Source organism: Phocoena sinus, chromosome 1 (genome assembly GCF_008692025.1).
Source record: "Phocoena sinus isolate mPhoSin1 chromosome 1, mPhoSin1.pri, whole genome shotgun sequence".
In the NCBI taxonomy this organism is placed as follows: Eukaryota; Metazoa; Chordata; class Mammalia; order Artiodactyla; family Phocoenidae; genus Phocoena; species Phocoena sinus.
In genome coordinates this window covers 103027067-103046756 of record NC_045763.1, presented here as the reverse complement: position 1 = coordinate 103046756, position 19690 = coordinate 103027067, and the positions used below count along the sequence as shown (strand labels likewise).

General features: G+C 46.7%; 1 protein-coding gene across 7 annotated transcripts in view; it reads left to right on the top strand.

Annotated features, from left to right (window-relative positions):
- NGF (nerve growth factor) overlaps positions 1 to 18611 on the top strand; it is a 50658-nt gene extending 32047 nt beyond the window's left edge. For all 7 annotated transcript variants that reach the window (XM_032633155.1, XM_032633181.1, XM_032633177.1 and 4 more), the window contains exons 2-3: positions 10240 to 10362; positions 17714 to 18611. In XM_032633155.1, the coding sequence (XP_032489046.1) occupies positions 17726 to 18451 (726 nt within the window). In that variant the 5' untranslated portion in view covers positions 10240 to 10362; positions 17714 to 17725 and the 3' untranslated portion in view covers positions 18452 to 18611. The remainder of the gene's footprint in view (positions 1 to 10239; positions 10363 to 17713) is intronic.
- The last annotated feature ends 1079 nt before the right edge of the window (positions 18612 to 19690 follow it).

Here is a 19690-nt window from a genome sequence, read left to right as displayed (position 1 = left end):
GCAACAATGGTGCACTGATCCTCAAACATTGCACAGGCAAATGGAAGAACCGGCCTCATTTTGGAGGACGAGGTACCTAATTCCTTCTTTACCTTTTGAAGTATATGTGTGTCTATATATAACTTCCTTGAATAGTCATAGATACTCCTCTTTTGAGATAATTTTATCAAATCTAAACTAGATAATGTCATCTATATTACTGGAAAAACAAAGTTAACAACAATAACAAAACTCAGGAAAAAGAAAGAAAAAAATACAACTTCCAGAATGGGTGCTGGAAAATAGTATGATGGAATACACAGACGGAAAGCAGGAATATTGATTTCTAGACCCAGCTCTGTTCACCACTCAGTTGAGTTATATGCAATGTAAACAATTCACTTAACTACTTGGGAGAGACTAAATGACCCCCAGTCTTGACCCTCTTCTGGCTCAGCCTAAGAGGAGGCCTTGAGGAACACTGGTCAGACTTCCCTGACTGACTCCAAAAAGTTCTTTAATCCTTTCGTAGTGGTGGTGGTGGTGATGCTGGTGATGTTAGTAATGGTGATGGTGGTACTGATAGTGGGAGTGTGGTAATGGTGATGGTAAAATGGTGGAAGTAGTGATGCTGGTGGTGGTGATGGGTGATGATAGGATGGAGGAGGTTGTGGTGGTCATGGCGATGCAGGCAGCCAAGGTGGTGGAAATGACAGCCATGGTGGTGGAGATAGTGGTGGTGGTGGTGGTGACGGTTGAACATAATGCTGCCATGCTCTATGGCTCTGAATAACAGACTTGTATAAATGCTGTGATAGATTCGAGAAGTAGGCAGAGGGCAGTGGGGCACTTAGGTACTAGGACTTCATGAGCACAAGTGCACAGAGCATCTGGTGCTGGTCTCTGCCTGTAACTACAACATGTGCATTTCGAGGTGCTTCCTCTCTTGGGGACAATGCAAGCAAAACAGAGATGCTTAGGCAGACATATACTGTTCTACTGGCTGTAAATTTGGGGGGGGGGGCGGTTGTTGAAAGGTTTTTGCTTGTTAAGCATAAGCTTTATTTTTAAATTTTTATTTATTTTTGGTTTTTATCCTTAAAAATGTTTCAGCCTGTATTTTGGGAATAGAGAAATCAGGTCTGCTGAAAGAAAGAAAAGTAGAAATAATTAAAAAAAAAAAAAGCTGGGGCTGCAAGTCCTGGACACAGACGGGTGGACACAATGCAGGCAAAGAGGAGAGCCCTGCATACACAAAGTGCACCAAATCCGGTTCAGGCAGGGCTTAAAAGTCACCGAGGCCGGGCACATTCACACAGGAGGGGTAGGTGCCCTGGGACAGAAGGTGAGGGCCAGAGCTGGGCCCAGAGGGAGCTGGGGCAGCCATTCAAGCACCCGCCTTCCTGGGGACAAAGGGTGACACTCTAGACCAGATATGGCGGGATGAGCCCCTGGAAGGCCTTGGAAGGGCAGCTCTGTTTCACAGACAGAGGCCTGGAGCCAGGAACTCGGCTGATTCACAAAGAAAGGAGTGAAATGCTAACAAATGGTTTTCATTATCATCGTGCAGCCTCCACCCTCATTCCCTATGTGTGTGCTCTGCTTTTTTCTTTCTTTGCTTCATCTTTTCATGGGTTGTAACTAAACAATGAGGTGATTGCCATCCCAGTGGATTGCACAACATAACCAGTGGCTGGACTCGAGCATAGCTTTCTCCGAAGAAATTCTGAACTAGAAAAATAAGCAAGCTGGAAATAAGGAGTTTGTTCTGCCCAACACCTGTGTGCTTTTTAGTGCTTGTCATGAAGTCGGAATGAGGGGCTGCTGAGAGCTAAGACACTTGGTTCCTCAGCAGTGCACCTGTCGGCCCAGCAACAGGGCATTCTCCTTCTTAAATAAAACACCACAGCGCCAACATGAAAGTGGGGCTTACCCAGTTATCCAGGAATATAAATTGGGACCACTTGTTATTTACCAATATAGTATGAAATAATGATTTACTTTGAATAAACTGGTGCAGCTGTGGGAAGAGTTTTCAATTCTGTTCAACAAACATTCATTAAGGGCCTAACCTCTGAGACTGCCCCATGGAGAGAAAACCACCCAAGACCTCCAAAAGTTAACGATCCAGCAGATACCTAAATCTGTCCCAAATCCCTGGATAACTGAGCATAAATTTGAAGATACCTCCGTGTTTTATTCTCCTTGTGATCCACTTTCCCTGTTAGGCAGCAATCACACTAAGCAAAGATGCTATTAACTGTACAGGGCCTGGCAAGTTTTAGTCATAGCTGGAGTAGCTTCCTGCCCCTGACTACGACAAGGCTGAAGAAAATGGATCATTTCAAAAACAAATGTCTTAGTTTGTTACTCAGCATCTTTGTCAGGAAATGACTGCAGATAATCATCCTGCAGCTGCCGACCGACTGTGTTCCACACTTGTTCAGACGGGGCCACTGAGCATGTGCCTGGCCAGCCATTCCAAAATGACTGGAATACAGACAACGACTGTAACACAAACAGGATTTCTTCCCGCCAGAGACAGCCAGACCAGGGCATGGGATGGACAGGAGGCATTGCCTTCTGTTCTGCACCAAGCCTGCCAGTAACCCACTGCCTGATTATAGCTGAATGTCTTTAACGGTATTAATAAGGATAGCTAACATTTACGTATCACCAGCTAGGTGCCAGCCACTGGGCTAAATGCTTATTATGTTTAAGCCTCTCAACAACTCAAGGTAGAAGGTATAATTATTCTGACCTTTGAGAGGAGACACTGAGGCACAGAGAGGTTAAGTCACTTGCTAAAGGTCACACAGCTGATAAGTGGTGGGGCTAAAATGCAACCAGCCCCAGGCCTCAGGGCCTTGTTTGACGTGGCCATCAAGGGAAGTGCAGAGTCATTAGTGAGCCTTTCTTTACAGCTCTAACAGCCTATAATTCTGTAAAATAACAACTGAGATTCTAAAATAAATAGTTTTTATTTCTTTGAATCTTAAACATCTAAACTTACCTCTTGAGTGGCTGAGTGTCTGGTTTCCTTCTCTGTGTGTGCGGGGTGGGCGGGGGGTGATGGAGCAGGGAAAACTGTCTGTCTTCATCTTTGGAATTTCTAACTACCCACAATGTTCTGGGTCCCTGGAGACGATACACTCTGTGGGTTCCTTGTTAGCTCTGGAGTAAATTTCCCCAGTGCAGGGTTTTGCTTTTGTTCATGATGTCACGGTCAAAAAAAGCCTAAAAGAAGAAACACTAGAAGTTTGAGAATGTTCTGAAATATAATTGTATGAGAATCAAGTGACTTTAGGAGGACAGCAGGTTTTCATCTCCTCTGATCTTTCCTCCTGGGGTAATGAAGGAGCTAGATGAAACTCTTTAAAGTGAGCTTTAAAATGCCCATCAAATAGCCCCTCATTACAGTTAACCAGCCCGCTGACATTCCGACATTCCCCATCAGGCGTATATGACCTGTGTAGTAGGCGCCCACTTGGGGCTGGGATAGTTAAAGGCACACACAGGAAGTAGCTAAAACAGCCCAAAGCCCCCTGACAAACACACACAGGGAAATAAATTCTTCATTTCCAGCTCTTATCTAGGTAATCCTCTGGTTACCTAGAATTCACATGTGCTGCATGCCTGGGCAAAGCTGGGCCAAGTTATCTTTCATACTTTGAGTCATTTTCTGGGTGTGAAGTCAGCAGACAAGCCAGGAAATGTCAGCACGGAAGAGTGAGGGAGTTGTCACTCCAAGGGGGGGGGGGTGTGTGGAGTAGGATGGCATCTGACGTGCCCTTGGGACTCGGTGTCCCCAGGATGTGTTTGGTGCTGGCTACCTGTGATCCATGTTTCCTTTGATGCAGGGTGGTTGGGTTGCAGCAGTTTTTGCAGTAAGATTGAAGTCCAGCTGCTAAAACAGAAATGGCCTCATCTCATGGACACTTTGAGTAAGGGTGACCTTTTGCTGGGATCTTTACATTCAAGCCCCACAGCTTGTCCCTTATCCCTCTTTAATGGAAGGATGAACTGCCTGCATTTTAAAAGCCCTAGAACACTGTGTATGTGTTTAGCCAGGATTTTTCCCGGGTCTTTTTCAGGGCTGTGGATCTTTAGCTTGTCTTAATTTCTGAAGTTACATCTGAATTGCATTATAGACTTATGTGTTGTAATATTGCCTGACCTGTTGCTTGGGAAACATACCATACACTGAGAGGAAAAGGCGAGCTCAAGAAGAGCTGAGGACATTGAATCCTATAAAACAAATGGAATAAAGAGCTTGGATCTGAGTTAGCATTCACTGGCAATGTTTTGTTTCCACTCATGTATTCTGTCCCAGGTGGGCATCTCGGTCTACAGTGGGCTGGGGGCCTCAGTAGGCGCTGGTATCGTTGGATGTAAACTTTGATTCCAACCAACCTGAGAGTCCCCCTTTCCCTCAATACCTCTTAGTCCCAAGTATTAGAACAACAGTCAGGAAAGGCCCAATGCAGAACTGAAATGGATCTTTTTCTTGTGGTTTAAGGATCAGCCAGTTGGAAATGAGGAGATGTTTTCTTAGGGTTGCAGAAGAGTTTGAAACTATTGGATTGTTTTTTGCACTCAAACGTAGATTACAGATATATCATTAGTATGACTAAGCTGATGGGCTACACTACAAGGACTGTTATTTACTAGCATATTCTTGCAAAAATGTACTGCCCACAACTCTACAGTGGAAGGCTGCTGTGTGTTTAGATGCCTTATCTTCTACCACATTCGTGTCATTGTAATTACCCACGTTACAAAAACCTCTCCGTGGTATTGGCATTGCACAGCTCATGCATCCACAGCTCATGAATCCAGTCGGGTAAATACCATGCAAATTGTGGCCTGCCACACACCCCAGAAGGCCACGCACGTTTGTAGCAAATGCTCTTTGATTCTGAAGCTCAAGGTCAATACCATGATGACTTCTTCCTTGAGCTGCCTCTCTGGGAAATGCTAGGAAGAGTTTGTAATTTATCTGGGCATCTCCAAAAGAGCCACAGGACCATTTCTATTTTAGAGAAAAGTGGCAAGGCACTTTAGAATTATCAGCATTGAAACTTTCAAAAAGAATAGTGGTTTTGCTGAACCTTAATGTCTTCCTAAGTCCTTATTGCCAGATGCTATTTTCCTATTAGATGTGCCAAAACAACTAAACAGTTAAAACACATCAAATGATCTCAAAATGGCCCAAACTGAATTCTTCCCCCCCAAAAAAGCTCCTAGTTGCAAACCCCACAGTCATATTCCATACTAGAAAACGTCTGGTTAGGCTAAAAATTTGGAAAACAGACTTTCAATGTAAAAGATTTCAAATTTTCTTTGTGTATAGGCTCAGAGAAAGAACAGAGGGGAGAATTAAGGGGAACAGTTACAGCAGTGAAAACCACAGCGACAGCACCAAAAGTTATTATTATGCCCTCAGCAACATGTTCTTAAGGCCCAGCCTTTCTAGTGAGTTTTCCCAGCCCACAGAACTCCAGCAGGTGGAATCTAGGAGGAAAGAGGCTGCAGTTCACTCCAGCTGCTCTAGCATTTTTGATGTGGTGTAAACTGCTCTTGGGACTAGCCGTTGTGTCCCAGCACCTGCGAGGAATGAGAGGTCCAAGAAGTCTTTTTGGTCAAGCATCCCCCAGTTTTTGGTACTAAAACTGTCAGCAAATAACCATTGGACTTAATAATAAGCTAACCATAGCTCCAACACCAAAGAACATTTTAAGTGGCATGCCAGGAGTAAAAAGAAAACTTTCCAACTCACAAACGTCAATTATATCTAGACAATTGCTGGGGGTGGGGAGGTGGGAAGGGGAGACAGGGGCAATATCCCCCTGAGAGTCTGCAAGCTATATTCTCACACCTTCTTGTTGCCTATGATGTGACCATACCTGCACTTTATATTTTCTGAGATATATTTATTTCTTGATAATTTTTCTTAATTGCTAGCTCATCAAAGCCAGTGTCAAGTTTCCCATTCCTCCTGTACAGCTGTGATTCTCAGGCCTGGCTTTTGCCTGGGGTCACCTTGGGAGCTTTACAAAACAGTTTGTATTCTGAAATTGACCAAAAGATCATTGAGACCATATGAAAGTGAAGGGGAGGCTGAGACAAGTGTCAACAGAGAGGGCCATACAAACACGCTTAACCTCAGGGGGTCTTCAGAAGATGCTTTAGCTCTAGCTGACTCAAGTCTGGTTGCTCAGGGGTTCTGGGGCGTGGTCTAGACATAATGATGATCGTGAAATGGAAAGTTATAGCCAAGCAGGCACCGCACAGCAGTAGGCTGACTCTGGGTTATCACTCTCTCTCAGGCCTGGATCCCTCACCCAAGGGAGAGGTTGCAATTGGAAGGGGACCAGAATGGGACCCTCCAAAACAGTGATTCTCAAATTTGGATGTGCATAAGAATCACCTGCAGAGATTAAAACTCGGATTGCTGGGTTTCACTCAGCATTGCTAGGCCTAGGGTAGAGCCTAAGAATTTGCATTTCTAACAAGTTCCAAGATATTGCCAGTACTATGGTAGACCTCACTTTGAGAAATACTGCTTTAAAGCCTGAGACCCAGGACAGGCCAGCATTGTCCTGGTCTAGAAGGGGTACACCAGATTTCAATAGCATTCTTTCGTGCCCTGTAAGAAGGAATAGGACATTGTCCTGAGATTTATTTCCATGCTTTTATAAAAGTGTGAAAACTGTCTAAGTGGTTACCACCTGAGTTTAAGAATAGATACGCATTTGGGTTGTTTGTTCCTAATATCTTTGCATTAGAAATTGGTAATATTTAAATCGGATTTAATTTCAGAGCCCCAACCTCCACTAACATAAGACTAAAATCAATGACAACAATATCTATGAAAATCACTTAGTGTTTTAGGATTCTGGGCCGGAAATTGCTCTCTCCAGTAGTAAACTACCTGTACCTACACTGAACAAGAGAAGGCCAAAGACACAGGATCTCAAGTATAGCAATCAGGCATCTAGATGTGGTTGGCAGGAGACCCTGGCATGCAAAAGTGGCTTGGCCCAGAGGTTGCAGATATATGGCCAGGGAACCCTCTGTGGTCGGTCTAGAGCTGATCCTCCAAGAAGGCAGGTCTGCCTAGGAGTTGTGGAATGTTTGATTTAGATCGACATTCTCTCTCCTTCTAATCAGCTGGATTGGAGGCCACCCTGCCTTACAGTGGAATATATAGAATATTTTCAAAGAGAGTCACTCCTACTTCCCTGATTGTCCCAAAGATTAAAGTGTAGGCCTTTTGTGTCACATAGGAAGGTACAGTCAGCAGATATGTCACAGCAGTGAGCTCTGCAAGCTCCTAAGTACCTGCTACTGTATAAGGCCCATCACAAACCTTTCTCACCCTCCCCCAAGACTCCCTCTTAAGCCATGTTGGACTTCTGGGGCTCTGTGATGCCTTTCCCTTTTTCCCTGATGCTCTCCTATTCATCCTTAAGAGCCCTGCTTAAATGTTCCTTCCTCTATGAACATATGTCTCTGGCTAACCTGGCCAAATAAAACAAACTCCTCCCTCCACTATGTTTTCCATATCATGTCAGATATCTATCATACTTAACATATTGTGCTTTAAATGCTATTCATGTGTTTGCTTTCCTTACCTCTAGCTTACTTGCTCTTGGAAGTTGAGCTGTGTCTCATTCTTCTTTGCTTCCCTAGCACTTAGCACAGTGGCTGGTGCAGCGCCTCCAAGTTTAGTGTTTAATTAATGAAATAAATAAATTCCAGTGTTTGGACAGGCAGGAAAGCATTCCTTAAGCACTCAGTAAGGATGCAGGCTGGAAACACTAATGCCCATAGAATCACAGGCAATCAGAGCTGGAGGAGACCTTAGCTATCATCCCTGCTGGTTCCTCATTCTACGGAGAAGCCTCAGAGATGTTTAAAGATACTTGGCAACTTACCCACAAATGAGAGCAAAATGGGCCAGGACACAGCTCTGTAGATTCCAATCTGGTGATCAGTCAGGTTTGTCCAAACACCCAGCTGAAGGGTTTGTGGACCAGATCCTCTTCCCATGAGTGATGCAACAAGACCCTAGAATACTCACCTCTTGCTGTGGGGAACCTGCTATCCTCCCTCTCCTGTGCTCAATCCAACCCTGAGGGAGCCTGAAAATGGTCTTTGCTACGGAATCTAACTTTTTTTAGGGTGTTTGAGTAAGTGTTCATCTCTAGGCCTGAGCCCCAGTTGAGTACGTGTAGGTTTTTCTGGTACTTCTAGAGGAAAAATGATATTCTGAGTAAAGTGGGTCAGAAAGAGGAATAGTAACATCTCAGTCCTTAATTTCATAACTTCTAACAGCAGGAAAACCACCCAAGGTCCTTTCTACTTCCTTGTCCTCCAGCTCCTCTGTGTGATCAGGGACTTGGGGGCCATGGTGGCTTCACTGACATTTGCTTCCATAGCACAAGATGAAAGGGGGTGTTGCAGGAAGATGGGGGGTGGGGGTAGCCCCCCACTGGGAAGAGGCATGATGGGAAAAGGGGTTTGGGAGTTGAAAAGACAATCTAGACAGGAAGGATAAAGATGTCATTCTACAACCTTTTTGGTGGGAGAGCTACCCCACCCTATGACAAGTTCTGCAATAGACATAACCATTCATTCATTCATTCACAAAAAATGTCACGTAACCCTCTAGCTTAAAGCCTTCCACTCCCTTCCCACTGCCCATAGGGTAAAACCATAGTTCCTCCCTACATCTTTCTACCTCTCCAACTCATTTCTTTGGTCTCTCCCCTACATGCTCAGCATCTTTGACTTGTTTCTACCCCAGAGCCTTTGCACTTGCTGTTCCTTCTGCCTGGAATGCTCTCTCCCCCATTCCTTCTCATCCTGCAGATGTCAACTTGAAGGCCACTTCCTCGGAGAACTCTCCACTGAGCACCCTGTCTACAGTGGCCCCTCACTACACCCTGCTATCACCCTCTATCCTCATACCCTGCTTACCTGCAGGGCATGTAAAGAATCTGAAGATGTTTATTCACACAAGACTATAAACTCCACAAAAGCAGAGACCTTGTTGATCTTATTCACTGCTGGGTCCCTAGCACCTAGGATAGTACTTGGCACATAGTAGAAATACGTGCTCAGGAAATGTTGTTGAATGAATGAATGAAACACCTACATATACTTCTATATACATATAGAAGTAAAAGAACAGACACCTACCATTGCTTCTAGGAACTACAACCTAAAATTGAATAGAACTTTTGCATCAGCTTATTGCATCAGCTCCCTAGCTCCTGATTCGTAAAATGTGACTTTCCTAAAATCTGAACTCTGAGATTGGCGTCCTAGTTCTGTAACAGCTCTCTGTTATCTATCAAGTGGTCAGGTTGCCTTCTTTGCCACCATGACTTGTTCTAGATTCTCATCAAAACACCAACATGTTCTCAATTGTCAGGACTTTTTCTTCTGAGTAATTTACCTTAGTTATGCTGGTCCAGAGTTGGGTCTACTGTATCTGTGGGTATAATGTACAGAATAATTCCATTTCAATCCTGGATTAGGGGCCTGCTAGAGCAGGACTCTGATGTGGGACTAGAAGCACCGACACTGCGTGTAAGATCAGCCATAGACTGTGTCCAGGCAGAAACCAAGAGCTCTGGCACAAGAGTGAGAGGCAGGTGCTGCCGCAGGTCTGTGCAAGTTCAGGCCCCTGGCAATTTTGGTAGCTGAGCTCTGTCTTCTCCTTTGGTCCTGATGCTGGTAAAGTCCCAACACTCAAGAAAACAGGGTTTGGGACATCCCTGGTGGCGCAGTGGTTAAGAATCCACCTGCCAATGCAGGGGACATGGATTCAAGCCCTGGCCCGGGAAGATCCCACATGCCACGGAGCAACTAAGCCCATGCGCCACAACTACTGAGCCTGTGCTCTAGAGCCCACGAGCCACAACTACTGAGCCCACGTGCCACAACTACTGAGCTCGCGTGCCTAGAGCCCGTGCTCTGCAACAAGAGAAGCCACCGCAGTAAGAAGCCCATGCACCACAACAAAGAGTAGCCCCCGCTTGCCACAACTAGAGAAAGCCCGCGCGCAGCAACAAAGACCCAATGCAACCAAAATAAGTAAATTAATTAATTAATTTTTTAAAAAAAGAAAGAAAGAAAACAGGGTTTGTTGTGTTGGCCCCTCCCTCCCCTCCTGCTTGGGACACAGCTACCCGTCCGCTAGAGAACGTAGTAAAGAGCCGATCTAATGCCAGCTCTCTCCTCTCACAGAGTCCTGGCCCGGGGTCGTGCAGTCCAAGGGGCTGGATGGCATGCTGGACCCAAGCTCAGCTCAGCGTCTGGGCCCAATAACAGCTTTTCCAAGGGAGCAGCTTTCTGTCTGGCCACACTGAGGTAAGCACCCGAGAGGCATCTGTCTCACCAAGATTCCTAGCTCTAGAGCTGCCAGGACAACTGGAAATGAGCCCCAGGCTGAGGATGGGGCATCAGTGCCAGCTGTCAATCAGCAGGGACCCGGGTGGCTCCTAGTGACCCAGCACATGTGGCCCTCCTAGCTCATCTGGAGAGGACATCGCCCATGCTCTCAGGCTGGCCCCATGGCTTCCAAGGACACGATAAGAGTCTGAGCCACACACCTCTGAAGGAACAGAACACAGGGTCTCAAATAGACAGTGCCAGTCAGACCCTCCACACAGCTCCTGGTCTGTCTGAGCAGGTGATCTTATGAGATTGAAGGTCCCTGATCACTCTTCATGCCCTTGGCCGTGGAGTGGAGGGTGGGGAGAGCTCCAGGTCTGAAGACAGGGGTGAGTTCCACTTCCACCAGGCTTCTGCCTGTGGTCAAGTTATTTACTATTACCGTCTCTGTTTCCTCTTCCTTAAAATGGGAAGAATAAGACCCACCTGCTAGGTTTGTTGTGATGGGTAATGAGACAATTAAATTGATCGTGATGTAATTATGATCTCTCCTCATTCATTTTAAGATGTGTCTCTAAGGATTCAGACCAGTAGATTCTGTTTCCATTCCATCCTGGAGTAGAGAATAAATCCACAGGTGCCTGTACCTGCTAGTGCTTTCTGGCTGCATGTTTCTATCGTGGGCATTTTAAGTGCTTTTGGATCAAGTCTGCATGATGTCTAGAAACCCGATAAACAAGATATAAAACAATTAAATGTCCAACTATTCCCTGGAATCTGGATTTATGGCTTCAGGATGGTTAAACTCACAACCTGTTGAACAGAATTTTCATTTTGATGTTGGAGGTTGAGTAAACGCAGCCCAGGGCCCATCAATTACAGTCCGTGTGTGGCCTCAGGCCTATCGCCTCTAGAGCAGCTGAGGCTGAGCAATGCCAAGCGCCCACATGCAGAGCCTGCCACTCACTAGCTGCATAACCCCAGGTCGCTGAGCCTCTCCAAGGCCCATTTCTCTCCTCTCTAAGGTTCAAGGACTGGACTCGATGAGTGGTTCTCAAAATGTGGTGTCCAAACCAGCAGCATCAGTATCACCTGGGAACTTGTGGGAAATGCAGATTTTCGGGCCCCACCCCAGACCTACTGAATCAGAAACTCTGGGGGTGGGCTTGGCAGTCTGTGGTTTAACAAGCCCTCCAGGTGACTCTAATGCACTGAACCTCTGCCCTTGATCAACTCTGATGTCCCTTCCAGTTCATGCTTCCCCATAATAAATTCAGCCTGGGAGATACTTGCAGAGGAGCTGGAGTTTATTCTGTCAGTGCCTTTCTGCGCTGCAGCCTCAGGGATTTCTCCCTGGGAAGCTCACTCCACGCAGGCCCCAACACCCAACTGAGTCCCAGGCTGAAGACAGCAGCCAGTTTACGTTGCAAGTGGAGGCCAAGTATAAAACAAGAAACGATTCCTGACCCGCACTCGTAATGTGGCGAGTGAGATGGAGGAGGAGGCTGGATTTCCTCAGTCATGAGGATTTCCTCTTCTACTAACGCTTAGTGACCCTGGTTCGCTGATCTAATCTCTAGCCTGAAAATCACTAACAGCTCTCTCTCGACACTCCTCCCGCCAAGGTAGGAATTCTCTCTCTCCCTCTACAATGCACCTCCAAAGGCACGGTCGCCGAGCCCCCCAGCGCCATCAGCTGTCCTGGCCACAGAGGTGGACCAGTTGTTTAGCTCTGCCCAGCAGCTTCATCACCTATTCAGGTGAGGCCAGAACCTGTGTGAAATCATTCACCTGGTGCAGGAAACTCCTCTTATTACTGGAGTGTGTGAACCACTGGAAAGCCACAGAATGTACCTTCGGCCTGGGAGAGGGTGAAGAAAGCTGGGCGGACCTTGAGTAGATGGATAAAAGGCCCCTGACGGGTCCCTCAACTTTTAGTCATTTATCTTCCATTCTGGTGGGAGCAGAACAAACACAGAACATTCACACGTTAAACAGAACATGTTCCATCATGTGAGCTCCTAACTGCATCTTCCCCAGCTAATCATTCCGCTCACAGGTCTCTGCTTAGTGAAGCCCCAGCGAGGACTGTCATCTCTTCAGAAGAAAGGCTTCAAAGGTTGTTTTAAAAAATAAATAAAACTCCTCCCCTGGTTCACGTCAAGGAGAGAATGTTCTTTTGTAGACAGTGCTTTGTGCTTTCAATTACTAGAATAGAAAACACACTAATTTTTCTTTTCTTTCTTATCCACTCATGATTTTTAAACCAAAGACTTTTTTTTTTTTAAAGATTTTAGGGGCATTCTGTTATGAGTAAGTCGATTTAAAAAAAAAACCTTTTACTCTAAGACCCAAATGAGAGATATATTTGCAACATTTTAAAATCTCAATGAAATAATAAAACAATCTCTCCACGATGCAAACCTCCACTGTGATCAAATGCCACCAGGTACCACAGGTTATCTGGACAGTGCAATGAGGAGTAGCACATTAGGCTTTAAGAATTCTGTGTAGTCAGTTGAGTAGAACCAGCAGAGTTCTAGGCAGGACAGAAAATTTTATACTTGCTTAAACCCAAAGAGTGTCAGAGTTGGAAGACACCTTAAACTTTACCACTCAGATGGAGAAATTAAGGGACACAGAAGGAGGACACTTGTTTACACACTCACTGACTCTTAAGAGGTGGAGCTCTCTGCGAGGGCTAGGTCACGTGCACACGACAAAGATGGACAGGATGCGTTTCTGCCTCCAGGGACTTTACCCTCTAGGGGGGAGGATAAAAGGAGAATACGTTGCCATAAAAGAGCATTAAGAGGTGGATGGACCTAGAATCTGTCATACAGAGTGAAGTAAGTCAGAAAGAGAAAGACAAATACCGTATGCTAACACATATATATGGAACCTAAGGAAAAAAAAAAGTCATGAAGAACCTAGGGGTAAGACGGGAATAAAGACACAGACCTACTAGAGAATGGACTTGAGGATATGGGGAGGGGGAAGGGTAAGCTGTGACAAAGTGAGAGAGAGGCATGGACATATATACACTACCAAACATAAAATAGATAGCTAGTGGGAAGCAGACACATAGCACAGGGAGATCAGCTCGGTGCTTTGTGACCACATAGAGGGGTGGGATAGGGAGGGTGGGAGGGAGGGAGACGCAAGAGGGAAGAGATATGGGAACATAAGTATATGTGTAACTGATTCACTTTGTTATAAAGCAGAAACTAACACACCACTGTAAAGCAATTATACTCCAATAAAGATGTAAAACAAAAAAGAGATATTTTTTATCACTTCATAGCAAAAAATCCATGCTCATCACTATATCGAAATCAAGGTAATTATTAGTTATGCTTCCAGACCTTACTATTTTATACATTAATAAATAAACATATATATTACTATATCTCAATCTTAAAAAAAAAAAAAGAGCATTAAGGAAATGCTTTTAGAGATGGAGAAGGGAGAGAACTGATCTCTTTGGAAATAGGAAAAGCTCCCCAGTGGAGGCGGCTATTAAGGTGGGTGTTAAAGCCAACAGGAAGGACTCTAACCAGCGGAGGTGGAGAGCAGAAAAGACACAGAGAGGGACAGAGGGAAGAATGCCTGGCACAAAAGAGTTTGAACCGAGGGCAACAGGGGGGAAGCACTGCCTCTGAGGAATTCTGTTTGCCTGGAATGCAAAATATGTGAAGGGAGTAGAAGGAGAGCAGGGTCTGTCTGCCAGGCTGAGCAACCTAGTGGCATACTAGACAACCACTCACCACTGGATCCTTTGAGCAGGGTGATATGATCAGAGCACTTCTTTAAGAAGTTAAATGGGGCAGCCAGAGATGGTAGGCATTGGGAGAAGACAGATGAGGGCACAGGACATCAGCTGGGAGACTGTTCCATGACCTGAACCAGGAACATAGAGGTGAGAATAGAAACATAGAGGTGAGACTAGAAAGTATAGTTTCAAGAGATACTACTAAAAAAAAAAGAAAAGAGTGGCTATATGTATAACTGATTCACTTTGCTGTACACCTGAAACTAACACAACATTGTAAACCAACTATACTCCAATAAAAATTTTTTAAAATACAAATAATAAAAAAAAAGATGCTACTGAAGCAGACAAAAAGGGCTGGATGGAGGTCAAAGAGGAAAGAGAAGAGTCCAGTCATGAGTTGAGGCTTGGAGCTGGTGAATGAAGGAATGGTGGCTCCAGTAACAGAAAAAGGAAATGCAGAGAAACATGTTTAGGAGGATGGGGAGAGATGCTCACAAGAGACAGTAGCTGTGGAACTAATTCATAAATCGTCAGGTGGCCCCAAATGGGGCAGCTTCTGTTGAGTAAAGAGGAGGAAGGGGAGAATCCTAGTGAGGATTATGAGAACAAAGATTTTTGTTCTGGATGTCTTGCATTTAAAATGTCAGCATCCATGGGGAGGTGCCCATCAGGAAGCTGGGGATTCAGAACGGGCTTTCAGAAGAGGAGTTGGACCAGAGATCCTGGCATTGGCATCAACTGCACAGAAACTTCAGTTGACTCCTTAGAAGAGGATGAGCTCACCAAAGAGGGGACTCCAGAATGAGGTGGGAACCTCTGGTAATTGGAAATAGGGAGCAGTATGTCCCTTATTACCATCAAAACCCTACATTTTAATCTTTTAGTCATTTCCCTATCCAAATTCTAAGTGTTACTAACATGGATATAAAGGGATGAATTTCCATTTCATTTCTTCTCCCTTCATCTACCTGATGAGAGATAATGTGTACTGAGAGGCAGAAAGAAATGAAACAAGAAAAGGAGCAAAAGCAAAGGGCTTGAATTAGCTGCCAATTGACTAGTCAGCTGGACACTTATCTGCAGGACCATTAGCCAGCACAACCAGTGATGGTCGGAAAGTCAGATGTGTCACTGCTTCCTCTGCATGGCTGGCTGCAGAACTGGAGCAAACACAAACATCTTCCCAAGTAACCAGAGAGAAAAGAATTTGGTGGTTTTATTCTTGGTATCACACCAAAGAGCTGTCTATTTCCAGCTGAATAGAAGCACATTACAGAGAAGAATGCATCACTTTAAAACAGATTAGGAATGCAGCATGTAGTCACAGGCACAAAATCCAAAAGAAACCAGGCATCATGGTGGAAAGAAGGCAGATGGTGAGCTGCTCTGGCCATACCCATTCACTCTCTCATTCATTTTCCTTACAGAGTTTGAGGACCTACTACATGCCAGGCACTGCACATGGCCCCCGTAAATTCATATTGCACCGCTTCCAAAGTGCTCTGAGGGAGACAGACGTGTAAACGATTATCCACAGCATGCAGAGAGGCCGCAGGGTTATGCACAAACCGCCATGGGAGACAAGGGGTGGAGTGACTAGTGCGCAGGTGGATGAGACAGGCTCTGCCCTCCGGGACCTTGCGGCCAGTGGCGAGACAGGCTCAAATATTAGTCTTGAGAAGAAGCCTGACAGAGGTAAACCTATGTGCTAGGAAAAGATGTGTATGGAGTGTGCTTTGAGAGTGAATTAGCAGCAATACAATGGAAGAAAAAAAAGTCCTTGACCGCAGGACATTGGAATGACTCAGAATTAAATAGGTGTGTGAGCACCTGTTTAATCCTAACAACAACCCTGTGAAATAGTGTTTATTGCCTGCTTTTTATCAATGAGGAAACGAGGGCTCAGGAGGATTAAGTGACTTTCCTCTGCTAACAAGTATCAGGGCTAGGAATCCAAACAAGATTTCCTCACTCCAGATACAGAGCAGAGTTCTTTCCACTACACTGATTTAGTAGGAGAGAACACACACACACACACACACATACACACACACACACACACATACACACACATACACACACAGAGAGAGACACACACAGACACACACACATACACACACACACTTCTGAAACTGAGAACAGGAAGAGATGGCTTTTCGCTGGGGTGATCTGAGCAGACCTCAAGGAGGAAGTGGTACCCATGCCAGGCTGGAAGAGCAGGCAGGGAGCAGAATGACCTGTGGGGAGAGAGAGGGAGAGGGATCAAATTGGAAGTTTAACACCCTCTCTAGAGGATGCCTCTAACCCTACCAGGAAGATCTGGGGAAGCTTTGTTAGATGCCTCTAACCCTACCAGTGATGGCTGGTACACACGTACAGGTGTGCACAGGAGCTCACCGAAAGTGAGCTCAAGAACAGAGCTAGTCTCACAGCTAGTTGGCCTGGGGGTGGCTGCTGGCGGGGAAGCAGCGCAGTGCAGTGCAGAGCCCCATCTGGCACATGCTTAAGAGGGGCTGGCAGTGCCTTGTGGGGGCAGATGACTTATGCCATTTGGTCTACTCTCGCTTAAGATCAAATAATTTTTAAAAAGACGCACGTAAGAATGAAGGAGAAAGTGGGGGAGGAAGGAAGGATGGAAGGGTAGACTGGCTTAGTAAGGGGTCATGTTTGGATTCTATTTCTGGTCCAGTTTTTGTTTGCAGCTGTAGGCCTGTTAGTTAATTTCTGTGGATCACTTTCCTTGCATATGAAAGAGAGATGATAAATCCTAACCCAACTCACAGACTAATAAGAAACTAGAAGCGAATGCATTTGAAAGGCTGAAAAACATCACTCACGCCAAGAGAAACCATTATCAGTATCACATTTATAGACGTGAATAGATGGCTGGTGGCTGAATAGACTGGCTAAGATGGTCCCAGAGTTATGTTCACTTTTTTTGCCAAACATGGTGCTTCGTGGGTTTTCAGTCACCAGATCTCAGAGCTGACCCGGTGCTACTGTCTGAAGAGGGTGTGTTCAGTGCTGAGGCTTCAAGACAAGTCCCCAGCAGCCCTGCCCACTGCCTTCCCAGGGGAGTCAAGCCGTTGGGCAGGAGACAGCACTGGGAGAGGTGTCAGACTCACCCCCCAGCCATCCTGTTTCACACAGGTGCACACATACCGCCTGCCCATGGCTGCCTCGCTGGCAGGCACAGAACTCAAAGAATTCTGTAACCAGCACTGCCGAGTTCATACCACACCACTGGGCAGAATTTCAGGGGTTCCGTCCCTTCCTGGGAAAGTGCACCCTGTAGATGGGGTGCCCAGACACCCAGGTTGTCGGAGCCAGCCCTGTTTAAGCCTGTCATCCCAGTGTAACTGTTGTAGCACCGCCCTTCACTCTCAGAAGCGTCTCAGTTTGAATGGTCAATTCCAGGGTCTCCTTGCTTTTAGCGACCAGGAGAAACCTCCTCGTCATCCTCTTGGGAGGTCAACTCCGAGGGACCCAGAAACTGCCCTTGCCCCACACCCAGTGCTCGGTGGAATAATCCTCACTTCTGTTTCATTCCAGGTGCACAGCGTAATGTCCATGTTGTTCTACACTCTGATCACAGCTCTTTGGATCGGCGTCCAGGCAGAAGCGCACACCCAGAGCAATGTCCCAGCAGGACACGCCATCCCCCAAGCCCACTGGACTAACCTTCAGCACTCCCTTGACACAGCCCTCCGCAGAGCCCACAGCAGCCCGGCAGCTGCGATAGCCGCCAGGGTGGCAGGGCAGACCCGCAAGATCACCGTGGACCCCGAACTGTTTAAAAAGCGGCGCCTGCGTTCACCCCGCGTGCTGTTTAGCACCCAGCCCCCACCTGCGGCCGCGGACGCTCAGCGTCTGGACTTGGAGGCCGGCGGGGCCGCCCCCTTCAACAGGACTCACAGGAGCAAGCGGTCGTCGTCCCACCCTGTCTTCCACCGGGGGGAGTTCTCCGTGTGCGACAGTGTCAGCGTGTGGGTGGGGGACAAGGCCACCGCCACGGACATCAAGGGCAAGGAGGTGATGGTGTTGGGAGAGGTGAACATCAACAACAGTGTATTCAAACAGTACTTTTTTGAGACCAAGTGCCGGGACCCCAATCCCGTCGACAGTGGATGCCGGGGCATCGACTCGAAGCACTGGAACTCATATTGTACCACGACCCACACCTTCGTCAAGGCGCTGACCATGGATGGCAAGCAGGCAGCCTGGCGGTTCATCCGGATCGACACGGCCTGCGTGTGTGTGCTCAGCAGGAAAGCTGGGAGGAGATCCTGACCAGCCCGACAGCCCTCAACCTCTCCCAGCTCCCCCCTCCACACTCTCCGGTGCCCCTCCCTACCTCAACCTGTAAATTATTTTAAATTATAAGGACTGCATGGTAATTTATAGTTTATACAGTTTTAAAGAACCATTATTTATTAAATTTTTGGAAGCAGCCTGTGTGCCGGCCCTCTAGTCATTTTGCCCAGGGTGACCATCTGCAAGCCTTGGGATGGAGGCTGCAGGGAGAAAGGTACACAGCACCCCCTGGCTTTCCCTCAGACCCACCTGTAACCCTCACTCTCCCATCGCCCCCCAACCAGGCTTGCCACACTTCAGGGAAGGCTAACTGGGTTCAGATTAAATTAGCCTAAGCCGGGTGTAATTAGGAAGGGAAGTCTGCTGGATTGCAACTTTGTTCTGCATTCCAGAGCCAAAGCTACCTAATCCTTGGATCATCCACCCCACAGCCCGGATTCCCGAGCCTTGATTGCCTCATTCAGGGAAATCTGTGGAGCCTCATCAGAAGGCAGATCCCCGCTGCCGGGCGCAGGGCTGCCTCTGACCTCAGAGGGGCCCAGGCTGGGTCCTGCAGGGACTCACCAGATAGATAGGAGGAGACTTGCACCAAAGACCCATAAGCCTGGCTCATTTTTTTAGGGGGAGATCTGCTGTTTGCTGAAAAGCTCCCTGGAAGAGTTGTAACGAAATAATCTCAGGAGGCCTGTCACGGTAGATCTGATTTCATGTTAAGATTGCCTTAGTTCTAATGGCTGGCCCTCAATTTATCCCCCAGTGGCTTCCTGCAGAAAGACTCCATTACCCCAAAAAACATGAAGGCCTCCAACACTCTTGTCACCCATTCACGGCCCCACAGCCACTTCCAATGGCCCCAACGTCGGCCTAGAATCAGAGGAACCAGAGGCCGGCCTGAAACTAACTTTTTAATTCCTAATTGGGTGACTTCCACAAGTGACCAAAGGTGGATGGGGTCATGGGAACTGCAGAGAAGATGGTGTGGGGAGAAAAGACAAAGATGAGTGAGAACCAACACAAATAACCGGGAAAGGGGTGGAGGAGAGGTGGGCCAAGCCAGAGGGGAACACGCCCCTCTGCTCCTCCCTGACAGAGGACACTAAACAAGAGGGAGAGACAGGGGAGCAGAGGGGTGTGAGGGCAGGGAGCACGAGCAGAAAGAGGAGGAAGATGTGTCATCTTCACCAGCATCAGGATCCCCAGGCTTCCAAGAGATCC